This window comes from Dunckerocampus dactyliophorus, chromosome 2, assembly GCF_027744805.1.
Source record: "Dunckerocampus dactyliophorus isolate RoL2022-P2 chromosome 2, RoL_Ddac_1.1, whole genome shotgun sequence".
Classification (NCBI taxonomy): Eukaryota; Metazoa; Chordata; class Actinopteri; order Syngnathiformes; family Syngnathidae; genus Dunckerocampus; species Dunckerocampus dactyliophorus.
Genome location: NC_072820.1, coordinates 14,708,579 through 14,722,924, shown reverse-complemented (window position 1 = coordinate 14,722,924; position 14,346 = coordinate 14,708,579). Strand labels below are relative to the sequence as shown.

At 45.1% G+C, this 14,346-nt stretch overlaps 2 protein-coding genes across 2 annotated transcripts in view; both read right to left on the bottom strand.

Annotated features, from left to right (window-relative positions):
- Positions 1-2,797, bottom strand: part of bcl2b (BCL2 apoptosis regulator b) — a 37,141-nt gene extending 34,344 nt beyond the window's left edge. The window contains exon 1 of the mRNA XM_054760645.1: positions 1,773-2,797. Within this exon, the coding sequence (XP_054616620.1) occupies positions 1,773-2,327 (555 nt within the window). The 5' untranslated portion in view covers positions 2,328-2,797. The remainder of the gene's footprint in view (positions 1-1,772) is intronic.
- An 839-nt stretch (positions 2,798-3,636) lies between these two features.
- On the bottom strand, positions 3,637-14,277 carry kdsr (3-ketodihydrosphingosine reductase). Its single transcript, XM_054760635.1, has 10 exons — positions 13,830-14,277; positions 13,371-13,460; positions 8,655-8,711; positions 8,506-8,571; positions 8,340-8,435; positions 8,029-8,220; positions 7,803-7,886; positions 7,644-7,727; positions 7,365-7,466; positions 3,637-5,914 (listed from the first exon to the last, which is right to left on the bottom strand). The coding sequence occupies exons 1-10, from the start codon at positions 14,016-14,018 to the stop codon at positions 5,795-5,797; spliced, it is 1,080 nt and encodes a 359-aa protein (XP_054616610.1). The 5' UTR covers positions 14,019-14,277; the 3' UTR covers positions 3,637-5,794.
- Between the last annotated feature and the right edge of the window lie 69 nt (positions 14,278-14,346).

The window sequence follows — 14,346 nt, the reverse complement described above, 5'->3', positions numbered from 1 at the left end:
AAGTAGCTTGTCACTAGGGTGGTACCCGAACAGACTGCAGTACAGCATCTCACAAAAGTGAGCACACCTTTTTACATTTCAACAAACATTTTATTAAATTCAAGGGACAGTGCTATAGTCATGAAAGTTAGAGTAGTAAGTGTACAGCTTGTATTGGATTTACTGCCCACTGAAAATGAGCCATCATGCCGCCATTACTGTCTTATTAGCTGGCTACACAAGCCAGTAGTAAGATAACTGTGTCTTGCTTACCGTCAAGCATGGTGGTGGTGGGGCTGCATGAGTGCTGCTGTTAGTTGACGGACACATTCATTCCAACATGTACTGTGACATTCTTAAGCAGCGCATGATCCCCTCTCATGAGAAATAGGACCGCATGGCAGTTTTTCCAATGTGATAACAAGCCCACTGGAGCTTGTCACAAGGGTGGTACCCTCATAGCCTGGGAGCATGCAGTACGTGGAAAAATAGTTACAGTACTGTGCAAAGGTCTTAGGCTGTTTACACGACTGTTTTAACTGAAAATAGCATTTTGTTCGCGTTAATTTACATATTTCTGAAGCCTAAAAATGCAAACATTTTGAAACAAGCTGTACTGTTTCCGACTACAAACGCTGAAAAAAAAAAAAACTACAGTAAGTCTAAAAATGGAGGACACGTGCATGCAGTTAAGTGATCAGTCTGCATTTAGGATTATGTCCCAGTGAAATCCGTAACGGTGGAACATAACAGTATTTATACTATACTTTTGCAGGTCAAGCAATGCGATCTCCAACTACTGGCCCGGTATGCGTATTACAGCGTTGTTTTTGTAGGTGCATGTGAGCGTGGATAGTTTTGACAGCGTTGTTTGTCAGCAAAACTTCCTAAACTTAAACCAAACACGGTGCTATGTTTCTTTTGGCCATCACGAGCAAAGGGTTTTAATTACCTCTGACATAGTAAAACTAAGTAGGACAGAGAGCTAGCAGGATTACACAAAAAAATACTGATTTCCATGAAACTTTGAGAGGGGGCATTGGCCAAGGAAGATCCCATCAAAAATTATAGCTTGGGAACGCTTTGCTATATTATGAAAGTTGTGAAGGGAACCACATAAGTGCATTTTTGTCAACCCCTACTGTGGTACAGGCTGAAGCTAGATACTAGATGACAGACTTACGGGAATGGAAATGCTTGAGATAAAACAGGATCTCAGGAGAAGAATCAGGAGAATAATTTCCAAGAACTACAGATGTGGTAATATGGATGTAAACGTAAAAGCCCAGTAATCACCCTAGTAACAAGCCAATGAACTGCCTAAAAGAAGAGTCTTGTCTTCCAATTGTTAAATGTCGACGCAACATTCAGCATTTTCAGGTTTAAGATGGTGGCAAATGATTTTAAGCGCAGTATATTTTTGTGCAGCTCTGTGACAGATGCGTGACTGGCCCCCGTTAACGGGGCAGGGCTTAGGCTAGGGCGTCGGGAGGTGTGACAGAGCTCGCTCTCTGATTGGTCAAATATCTTTGACAGCCAATGTCAACGTCCAATCATAGTAGCGTAAGCGTGAAGGCCGCCCTTCCTGAGCCTTCGTGTGTAATGGGAACGTCTAAAGCTTTCGTTTGTGAAGCCCCAGAACTACAAATGTGATATTATGTGGCATATCAGGTCACATCTACATCTAAAAACACACACCAAGCACAGATCCCGGATTCATCACGCAACAGCAGCAGTGGAGGGTGCCCCAGCGTACCGAACAACTACACCAACTATAACCGAATCACACCTACCCAGCCCCCGTTGTCTTGTATCCAGCTGTTGAGGGGTCCATTTAAATACTCCGTCATCCACTCGGCGATGTTGTCCACCTGCGACGTCATCTCCTCCTTGGTGGCGCACTCCACGCACACCGTGCCGCCGAACTCGAAGAAGGCGATGATCCGGCCCCAGTTGACGCCGTCCCGGAACAGTTCGTCGATCACCTCGGCGAACCTCCTCTGGGCCGTGGTAGAGGACAGATAGAGCTGCCGCGACATCTCGGTGAAGTCCGGCTGATAAAGTCTCTCAAGTTCGTCCCCGGCCTCGCGTAGGACCCTATGGATGGCGGCGAGCTGGTCAGGCTCAGAGCCGGGGCTCCGCTTGCACAGGCGCGGACTGCCGTCGCCGTCGGGCCCGTCGCTGGCTTCGCGGCACCGGTGCACCAAAGTCGGCGAAGGGGCAACTAGTGGCCCGTTATTAGCAGCATCTTCATCAGAAGCGGCACCGAACCCCCACTCGTACCCGCGTTTGGAGAGTTTATGGCAGATGTAATTTTCCACAATGGTACGGTTACTCTCGTTCGCCATCTGGGCTTAATTTGGCACTTTGGACTGGATCAGATTTGCTCTTAAATCAAATGCATCGTGCATCCATGTGTGCACTGCTTTGCACGGCCTCGTCCAAAAGTGGGCAGCATCGAAACCGAACCCACTCAACGCCTAAATCCCACGTACGACCAGGTCGTAAAAGTCTCCAAAAACGCTGCCGTCCTTTCCCAGAAAGCTCACTGGTTAGCCTCAGCTTGTGGAAATCCAATATGCGGAAGAGGCTGGAGGGAGTGTGGATCTATTCCCAGTGCGCATCACCCAGACGTGGAAGAGTCGCGCGCACAGAGGAGGGGGGAAATTGGGGCGCAAAGTTGTCTGCGCCAGAATGGCCGCGTAAGCGCCGCAAACCGTCGGCTTGAGAGCCAGACGAAACCCGACTGAGTCCACTTCCACAGAAGCTACATACAGAACCCTCCTCCTCCACCAGTGGGCTGCTCTGTGCTTACGGAGCTATTCTTGACGTCATATACGCAAAGTGCCGCCTTTGGCTGCGCTGTGGAGCCTCCAAGTTCACATTAGGAATTGCAGGAGAAAAAAAATCATTGCATATTTGTAAAGAAAGCCATGTAAGCAGCCATCTGCGTAACGGTTGCACGTAGGCTAGGCTTAATTAGGATAATTAAGAGGCTTCCTCCATTCATCTGCTTGGCATCCTGGCTCCAAGAGGACATCACATTATGGCGAGTTCCAGCAGTAACCCCCTTGTGGTAGGAGAGGTTTCATCTTCATATGCATTTATGCAAACGTGGAAAGTCACTTACACATCCTCCACAAACTGAATATTTAAAAGGTTTCATATTATACAGTAGTATATGTCAACAATTTTAAATACGTCTCAGAGGTCCCCAAATAGTGTATTGACCAAAATCTAGCCTTGAAGCTGGAATTCATGTGCTTTTAGTAAACCCTACTGGGGCCACACCATCATGTCTGAAGCTTTAATGCTATAACAACCGTGTTTGTCCAGCCTGTAATCTAACATTACCATCACATTTTAACATCAACATCATGCGAGGTTAGCCTATTTGCTGAAGAAAAGCGGATAAAATCCCCCAAGTCTATAGATGATTGATAGTTGGAAGAGCTCCAGGCATTATTTTAAGATGTGTCGCGAAGCCTACGTTGTTTTTTGTTGTAGTTTCAAAGCTGTCCTCCTGTGAAGTGGTGCACGTATGCACAGGCCAAGCTCATCTAGCTAGGGCCACATCAGGGGTGGAGGAGGGAAAAAAAGCAAAAAAAGTGATCGAATGTATGAGAAAAAAGTAATTTCATGCGAAACCAAGGGGAGTTCAGATTTCCTCACATGTATTTATTCAATTTGTGTCAGAAATAAGACAAGACATACAGTATGTTCCATACTTCTGACAGTTTGCTTTCCATGGCACACAAGGTGAAAGTGGGTAAAAGTTTTGACAGGAAGTAAAAATAAATGCTTCAAAATAAAAGATGATCTAATGATGGCAACTAACCTGTTATCAGACTCTGATCCTGACTGTAAATGCTCAAACACATTGTAAGCACAGGGTCTGCTTTGCATAGCTTAACAGTGTTAAAACAACAGGCTACATGTTCTATTAACTATAGAGTCGCTACATGGAGACAACAAGAGATCGTTTGAAAGCAACATGTGAGAGAAGCTCTGCATGCCTTTAAGCCAAAATCAAATGAGCGCATCATCAAACATGAGTCACGGTTTCTCACTCTCATTTTTTGGCTTCTTTTAAGGCGTCTCTTTTTTGTTATCGACAAACTAGTCACACAGACAAAACAAAAGTTGGCATTTTACACTGAAAAGCTGATATAAGCGGTAAACTACACACACGTGTCAGGCTACACTCTCCTGTCCTTGATCAGTAGTCACGTCTTAAGGCTTAGAACAGGTCGCCACATGGCGACTGCAAAAATCTCACATAGAATTGTCTTAACACATTTTGGCATTCAAATATCAAACTTCAAAATAATATTCCTATGTTCAGATTTGTATGAAAAGTACATTCTCTCCGCTCATAGGACTCACAAAATTTAATATTGAACTTTTTTTTTTTTAAGGTAAACACTATTTTCCAAAGCTTTGACAGGATTTCAGAGGGAATAATGTCTCTGTCACCTGTGCTTGACAGGACATGGAAATAGAGGCTCCTTTGTGCACTTTTTTGTGCTCTTTTGCCTGCATGTAAAACAGACCTCTGGCGCCCTCACTGGACCTGCTCGGGCATTACTCGAACCAGCGAGTCTCTGCCCTGATTTAGGTCACCCACAACACTGACCAACACCGGCGTGGCGGGATATGTGCAATGACACATAAAACTGCATTTACTCCTCCTCATGAAGAAAGAATAAGCAAAAAATGTATACTTGAGAGGTGATCTGTAACAGTCACCTGAGCTTCCAGTCACACGACGGCTTGAAATAATAGTACCTTGTTATAAATAAAGTGGGACGTTATAGAAATAGTCCAAAGACGGTAAATGGCTTTTCTCTTTCCGAGGGCTGGCTCAGTCGTAGCACACACGGGAACACCTAAAGGTTCTTTTTCCACTAAGCAGTTAAGTATGTGTGGTAATGTAATTTTTACAATTAAAAAACAACCATACCACTTTTTGGTACCCTTGTGTTAGGGTAGCAACAGCAGTGGTATGGTACTAAGCGTTTATTAACATTTGTTATGGAATGTCATTTTTGCAATTAAAAAGCAATAATAGCAACCATGTCACTGTTTGGTACCCTACCGATGGGTTAGCAACTGCAGCAGTTTGGTATCAAAAGGGTGGCGCTAGACACACTGCAGTGTGATTACTGGCCACATTTTTTTTAAATACATGATCTCCAGTGAAAACACAAGCCAGACCAGCTAATATGTATCATGGCAAAGAACTGAACTGTCTGGTGGTAACATGGTTTAAAGACCCTCCTTTCTTACTGAGATTACATTTGTATTAATAATAAAACATAATTACACTACAGAGGATCTGCACACACAAGGGAAACAAAACCAAGGTATTAGGAGTGATCTTTGCCTGCAAAGACTTCATGGTAGCAAAAGCTTGCTAGAAAAATCTTTTCCTATTCGGTGAAACTATACATTTATAATAAGTTGTCAGTATGTTTTTGGATGCATGCAACATGAGGACAAAAAGGTGACTCACTCACCAATCTTGTTTTGACTTCAGCTCCTGTAGGAGGGAATTGCAGGCCATATTTGGCACAACCAGTCGGACAGGATATTGCTTTTTCTGTGCGAGTGGAGGCGGGGAAGCCTACTCACCTCCCTCCATTACAAATAAACACGCCTGTAGGTCGCTGAAAGTAAGGCTGCTCCCATGACAAAAAGCGTGTGCACGTTTAAAACTGAAATGTCACGGGTGGCGGGGACACAAGAAAGTGGATAGCGGAGCTGCTGTCCTACTATTTGGGCCTTCTGGCCACCTACGCTCGTTGGAAGGGGGTTACTCTCGCTTGTCGGCTGCCTTGGACTGCTCCCTCTGAATCATGCAGCGGCGCACAATGCTGTCAAAACTTCCCAGGTAGAATAGTGCGATGGTGCGGAACAGGCCCATGGTAACGATCTGCACAAAGGTGAAGGTGTTGCAAGAATCACAGACTATTTTAAAAAGAATCCCTCATTGGAAATACGAAAAGATCTGAAATGAGATTTATTTAATTTATTTCCTTTGTTTTTTTAAGATTTCTTACAAAGGTTTAACAGAATGTTTACAGACATTGACGCTGTCATCCTGCTTGCTTTTCTTGTTCACATGAAAGCACAATGGAAATTCTACTGTAAACATGCTGCCAAGTCTCTTAAATCAACTGTAACCAGACTACTCGTCAAGCAAGCAAAGAAATTGAAGCAAAAGACAAAAATGGCTTTTTTGTAAAACTGGAAATGCATGGTTGTGGATGACCACAACATATGCCATCCTTCCAATTATTTGACACTGTTTATGGTGTAACCCTCTTGGTCCAGCCGCTCGGGCTCGAACCAGGGTCTGCAGGATGAGAGTTGAGATTGCTAGCCATTGAGCTAAAATGAAACGTAACTATTAAGGTGTCAGGGAGGGAGAACTGTCGATGTATTTTTCCGTAGCTGCACCAGCTGACATCCCTTAGATACTTAATTGAGCTCCAAGAGAAATTCACTGTTACGCAAGTACCATAAAAAGTGTTCCAACTAACAAAAAAATAAATCAGTGTCATATCTCACAGAGTTACGGTCATGTAAAAAAATGATTAGACCACCCTTGTTTCTTCCATCTATTGATCCATTTTAATGCCTGGTACAACTAAAAGTACATTTGTTTGGACAAATATAACAGTAACAAATATAGTTCATAAGAGTTTAAATTTTAAGAGCTGGTATCTAGCAACTTCCATGGTTTTCTTAATAACCAAAATCACTTAAGTTCTTACATGAATAGCTATAGCATTATACTGCCAAAAATGTTTACTTTTATGAGCTTTTTTTGTTGTCATTGTTATATTTGTCCAAACAAATGTACCTTTTGTTGTACCAGGCATTAAAATGAACAAGAAACTGAACAAACAAGGGTGGTCTAATCATTTTTTCCATGACTGTACATATGTACCATAAAAACTGTTCAACTAAAAAAAAAAAAAATCCGTCTCCATCAATAATAAACTGTTAATTGACAAACTGATGTTGAAAAAAATGTTGTACTTGGTCACAATTGAATGTTTTTGGCCCATACATAGATCTTAAGTACTACTACAAAGGCATCACATTTGTGATCTCTTCTGCTTCATTTACATTACTTTCCTTGTTTGAGAAGTCCTCAAGTGAGAGCTGAATGGCAGAATTTGCAACATGTTTACTGTAGAATGTCCTTTCAGCAAAGCTATGCAGCTCTTGAATGTCATTCACCCATAATGACTCAATATTCTGAAATGCATTTTGGAAGACGCTAAAAATAATTGTGCTAGTTTCCTCCGCTCCCCATTTCCTTTCACAAAAGACAGTTTTAACTCATAAAAATCATTTTCAGTTTCTGTTTATACCTGCTGGAGACCCTCTGTGATGGAGGTGACAGGTGACATCCCACAGGTGAGTGCTGACAGCATGTACCCATCTGGACCCACAGAGCTGTTAAAGTTCCCCTGCTGTGATAACCAAAGAAGACAACACACACTGTCAGGCCGTCTTTACATTTAACAAATTATTATATAGGAATTTTGTTATTAAAAAAAACCCAAACTGTTACAAATGAACATGATGTAGGCGCCCTGTAGAATGACATTCATTTTAGTATACTAAATGCACGTGAGGTCATGTCTTACCACTGCATCCCGAACAACTATCTTGGCCACTTGGTCTGGCTGACATACTCCCGAGGTTTCAGAAATTAATCTGGTTTCCAGAGGCTACAAACAAAAGACAGATTTAAATGACAAAACTACTGATTTGAATAGAATAGAGGGTGTATGCACGATGTTGACCTTTGTCTTGTTTTCCTCTGCCAGTCCTGGGGTGTCTGTGTCTGGTGGGTAGGCCACTGTTACGTAGATATTGTAGGGCTTTATCTAAGAAAAAAACAAAGTTCACTAAGCAATGTGTAGAGAAGAAAATGACACTAGCTGGGTTTATAAAGAAAAGGTGCATAGTGCAGTTGTGCTTTAGAGTGCTTGGTGGAGCATAGAAAGCCGCAGTAGGGCCTCCATTGACCTCCATTTGCAGCGACTCGGCTAAACCGCGCAGGGCAAACTTGGACGGGGAGTAAGCCGTGTAGCCAAAAAGTCCTATCTGGCCAGCCTGGGACGAAACAAACATGATGCGACCCATTCTTCTCTCCTTCATGGTGGTTATGACAGCACGTGTTGGATAGACGCTGCCCAGGTAGTTCACCTCCATCAACCTCTTTTGGGATCAGAAATATATTTATATTTCAGTATCTCCTTTGTTGTTTCAATGTAGATATGAGTAGATGACAATGCTACATGAAAAAACAAGTTACAGCTGAATTCCCAGTTACCTACCTTGAAACGATCGACCTCCACTTCCTCAAACTTTCCAGAAAAGGACGTTCCAGCACAATTCACAAGCATATCAACTGGACCCAGCTTCTCTTGAGCCTGCACAGTTGGAAAACAACAATTTCAACTACAGTTCCAATGAATAGGTTACATGAAAGGGTAGAATTACCTGTTTAATAACACTTTCCACTTGACTGTAATCACTGGAAACATCCACTGATATGCAGAGCACCACCTGTTTAAAAAGAGGCATTTTTAATCATCTTATTACGAAACAAAAATATCAATTACATACTTTAATAGTGAAAAACATCATACCTGTTTGTCATTAACGGCAAATTTCTCTACTTCTTTCTTGGCTTGAAGCAACTTAGCCTAAAGAAAGATGAAAAAAATGTTTAAAAAAACAAAACCTAAACATTTTGTGGCCTCTAGTCTAATAAGACACCATGCCCCAATAACGCAAAGTGTTTGTCATGCACTTGAATAAATAAATACCATATCACAAACACACGCCATTCCTTTAGAAATCAGTCACACATGGCAAATATAGAGCTAAAATTTACAGTTTACAGTGTTTAAACAGCACAGAGCATTCTTGAGCAAAAGCTGCTAAACATTAATTTAATTTAGCAATGGCCATAAAAATTATAAAAGGAAACCTATTCCATTCCTATATTCCTATACCTATTCCTATACCTATTCCTGGAGTGCCTTCCTATCACGTGTTGTACAGTTACCATACCAAACAGTGATGGAGGCGGTAAGGACACTTTCGATAGTGCATCTGTAGAAGCAACTAAGGATTTTGGTGGACATGCCAAATTTCCTCAGTCTTCTCAGGAAGTACAGTCTCCTTTGGGACTTCTTCATAATTTGTTGGGTGTTGTGAGACCAGGTGAGGTCCTCGCTGATGTGTGTGCCAAGGAACTTGAAGGTTTTCACCCTCTCCACCTCAGTCTCATCAATAAACAGGGGTCTATGCGGCTCCTTTTCCCTTGTTCTTGGGTCGATGATCATCTCTTTAGTCTTATCTGTATTGAGAAGGAGATTGTTATCACGACACCAAGCTATGAGGTCCACCACCTCTCTTCTGTATGATGTTTCAACACCACCAGTGATCAGGCCGATGACTGTAGTGTCATCTGCAAATTTAATGATGCTGGTGTTGTTCTGGGAGGCCACGCAATCGTAGGTGAAGAGCGTGTAGAGGAGCGGACTCAGCACACACCCCTGTGGGGTCCCAGTGCTCACAATTCTTGAGCTGGATGTGCGATTGTGGACTCTGACTGACTGGGGCCTGCATGTTAGAAAGTCAAACACCCAGTTACAGAGGGAGGGTGACAGGCCAAGTGTGAGGAGCTTATTTGTGAGTTTGTGGGGGCTGACTGTGTTAAAAGCAGAGCTATAGTCTATAAATAGCAAGAGAAGAAACAGAAAAAGAAACAGTCAATGCATGCACTGGGGTTAAAGGAGCGAAACATCAATGACTGGCGGTCCCCAGTTGATGACCCGCTTAGGCCCATAGGTGTCACATCTGAATAATAGGCACAGCCAGACCATCAGCCTGCACAATTAAGTTTAATCTGGAAGTTACCCAGTGACTACTGTGAAAGGGCAGTTGGCATCCAGGGAAGACTGGAGAACAGCCAGGAGAGACTTGTTGACCTCAGGAAAGTCTGCATTGGGAGTGGCAGGCTAGTTACCTTAACCACTAGCCCCTGTAAAGGGGCACCCGTAAACTGACTACAAAGTCAAAGAAAGTTAGACAACCCGACGGCCCTCCGAGAGGCGGGATGGAAGAAGGGCCAAAATGGACGGATTTTTGCCAACGACCGGAACGGACACAGGAAAGGAGTTGAGGATTTTGAGGAAATGCAGGTGTGGCTGGGAGAAGGTGACCAATTTGAGAGCTCTACGGACCCACCAGGGAAGAATGGGGTGCGAAGTGGACCAACAGCAACATTGCACTGCAGGCGCATGTCAGACAAGAGGAACACAAAGCCAGGTCAAAAACCACAGTGCTGAGGGATCCACTGTTGCTAAAGGGAGGCATGGAAAGGTCATAGGAGGGCACTTGGTGGACATAGATGCCCCTGAGAGGGGGACTGATAACAGCCTATTCAAGACACCAACAAGCCAACAGCCAGGAGAAAGAACAGACATGAGAAAACTAGGAGGGGGCATCCGGTCAAATGGCTTAAAGCAAATGAGGTGGCGATTTGGCGGCGGCCGGACAAGGACCTCAGCCTTATCCTGAAACATTCACTGCGTGGCCAGGTGGAATCAAAGCTGAACTGCATCATAGACATACTGTACGAGGAGTGCAAAGGAAGGTTTGGAGTGTCTTCCCAAACTCAGCGAGGTAGCAGATGTTGTCCATAGAGCAAGAGAAGCCTCAGCCCCTGGCCCCAATGACATTCCGTAAGTTTCATTAGAGCTGCCCAGGCATCAAGAAACATCTGTGGAAACTGCTGAGAGTGGCTTGGAAGAACCAAGTCACCCCCTCAGAGTGTCAGAGAGCCGTCACTGTCTTCATCCCAAAGGAGCCAAACTCCAGGTCCATCAGTCAGTTTAGGAGTATTGCTCTATTGCATGTTGAAGGGAAGATTTTCTCTTCCATCTTGGAGCGAGGAGACCTGCATGGTGTGTGGCTCGACCTAGTCAACACTTAAGGGTCTGTCCTCCATCAACTCAACGAGATTGCCTTGGGGTTCTTCCATGTCCCTGTTTGCATTAGAGTCCTGGTGGCCAAGTACTTCAAAGACATCCAATTCTGCTGCACCCACCAGGATTTTACCACAGGCTTGCAACGGCTGGAAGTGGGTATCGCCATGGGTTTCTGCATCTCGCTCATCCTGTTTGTCACAGCCTTCGAGATTATCCTCATTGGAGCAAGGAAGACGGCCGGAGGTGTGAAATTACCATTGGGGCAAAGACTCCGACCGGTGAGAGGCTACAAGGATGACATCACCGCCATTCTCTGGACAGCAGCATATACAGCAAGACTGCTGAAAAGGATTAACGAGCTTGTGGGATAGGCAAGGATGAAGATCAAACCCTCCAAATCGCGTAGTCTGTCCTTCAGAAAAGTGGTCAGGAGTGACCACACCATTTTGTCGCAGGCGGTGAGGAGAGCCCCTTGTTGGTGAAGCAACCTATCCGTAGCCTTGGTCGATTGTACACTGCAGAGCTCTGACAGGCAGATGGGGGAGACAGTGAGGAAGCAGCTTGCAGACGGCCTGGCCAGTATCAACCAGAGACAGCTCCCGGGCAAGTACAAAGTGTGGTGCTACCAGTCCATTCTGTAACAACGGCTTATGTGGCCTCTGAAAGTGAGCAAGATCCACTTCTCAGTGGTGAGCAAGATGGACGGGCTTGCAAACTCGTACATCAGAAAGTGGCTGGGACTGCCGAGAAACCTTTCTAGGTAGGCATTTTTGGTAGAAACAGGCTACAGCTGCCACTGTGATCCATCAGCATGGGTTGCAAGCAGGAAAAGGCCCGACTTGTACTGGAGCTCAGAGAATCCACTGACCAGCTGGTGAGAGCAGCAGGAATGCAAGTGAGAACGGGGAGGAAGTGGAAAGGCCAGGAGGAAGTTGACAAGGCAGTCAGCAGGCTGAAACATCTTCAGGTCATCAGCAGAGTCCAGAAGGGTCGAGCAGGTCTCGGAAGAGGCGAGACACCTGTGTTTTAGTCAAAGACCTTCAGGGAAAAGCAGAGAGCCATGGTGGTGGCAGAGGTGGTGAGGGACGAGCAGGAACACCTTAACATCAAGGCAGTGTCTCAGAGCTGGCAAGGAGGTTCAGGATTTCATGGGAAGGAGTCACAGATAGGCCCATGTCGTGGTCTGATCGGTGGAAGACCCCCCCCTCCCCATGCCAGGCTCAGCTTCCTGATCAGTGCAACGTATGACACCTTACATTGTCCACGAAACCTCCACCAATGGTATGGTGCTTAAGAGACCCGTCCCCTGTGTAACACCATCAACGCAAGCCTTCAGCACATTGTATTGGGCTGCAAGATGGCACTTACACAAGGCCGATACAGGTGGCGACACGACCTGGGGTTGAAAAAGCTGGCAGAGGTAGTGGAGGCATGTAGACAGGAGGCGAACAGTAGACCTGCGGCCCCAGCGAGGGATTCCATCCAGTTTGCCAGGGCGGGAGAGAACATCAACACACTCCGCAAGAGAGATACGCCGGGTCTCCTCTCACCAGGAAGTGTGTGGGACATGAGGGTCAACCTTGGAAAGCAGCTACAGTTCCCCAGGGAGATTGCAGAAACGTCACTCCGGCCAGACCTGGTAATGTTGTCGGTAGCTCGCAAGACTGTCTGACTGGTGGAGCTCACCGTGCCATGAGAGGAGAACTCAGAAGCAGCCCACGAGCCGGAGCATGCTAAGTACTCAGATCTAGCAGCAGAGTGCAGAGAGGCTGGCTGGAAAGCCATTACCTGCCCTGTTGAGGTGGTGTGTATAGGGTTTGTGGGAGCCTCAACTGCTAGCCTACTCCGTGATGTGGGATGCAAAGGAGTTGCGCATCGGAAAGCCATCAAAGAACTGGCTGAGGAGGCAGAGAAAGGCAGCTTCTGGCTGTGGCTAAAGAGGAAGCACAGGAGTTGGAGGCCAGACAACACCTTGGGTATTATCAGGGGGTGAGGAGATGTACTGGGGTTAAAGGAGCGAAACATCAATGACTGGTCTTCCTCAGCTGATGACCCGCTTAGGCCCATAGGTATCACACCTGAATAAAAGCCACCGGTGGAGGTGCTTCGGGCAGAAAGGCCGAGCAGCCAGACCATCAGCCTGTACAATTAAGTAATTTTGTTAAGCATGATCAATATAAACTATTTCATTACATCAGACACCCAATGTAAGCGACTGGTACTCTCCAGGTGAGTAACAAAACATCACTATATGAGGGAATGCTGTATATGGAGACCACCATAACTTTACAATCAAATGTAACTGCATAATATAACCACATCCAATCACGTTCTAAGTCCTATAAATTAAAACTGATGATTTACCTCATCTCGTGCCACCAAAGTAATGAAAGCTCCTTGTCTGTAGCACTCCATAGCTATGTATTTCCCAATTCCGCTTGAGCCTCCAGTCACCTGGAAATTGAAGGGTTAACATTATTCAGAGGTCAAATATAAAGGTCAGTGGAGTAACAAGCTGCATTAGTAGTGGGTAAAACGACACTGAATGGGGCAACCTCAAATGTATAATGTTAGATAGCGCATCTTGCTAATGTACGCACCCAATAATCCCTTTAAATTGCAGGTTTACCTCAAGTGTCATGACCTGAGCATGACCGCCAGTTAACAATGCTGTAATCACACTCTGGCTGTTGAAATTTCTATGCTGAAATGTTATTTACTAGCAATTCTCACACGTAATTTACACAACATATTCCAAATAGGGACAATGCTGCCTGTGCATTAACAAAGACTCAAGAGGCAAAGTAGCACTCCTGGACTTACCACGACGTGGGCCCCGTTCAGTTTGAGGGGTTTGGGGCTAATAAGGGGCGATATCATGTATAACAGCAGCACAAATGCAACGATGAAGGCAGCAACCACAAGCAGCATGATGAACGGCAAGAGAAGCCACCAGGAATTAACAAAAAGCCAATCTGTGATCGTTGAGCTCAAGCCTTCTTCTGAGGACATGGGTAATATGTCTGACAGTCGCTAGCTTCTTTGCTAACTAGCAGGCTAGCTTCTGGGATCGATAGAGGAAAAGAAGGGACGGTGGCACTTAAAAGGAGGTGGGGGTGAAAAGCAGGCCTCGGGGGAGGAGTTGTAGCAAAGTGTGTCAGAAATTCAATGGCGTTTAACCGGTAGGCTAAAGTACCGCGGTGAACCTTCGCTCAGCGTGACAAAGCGTAGTTCATATTAACCAAAACAAATTGTCCACTCAAAGCGGAAGTCTCCTAGTGCTGCATGGTACATGTAGTTCTCCTGGGCAGCGGGTCACATTATCACCTTATAGAAGATA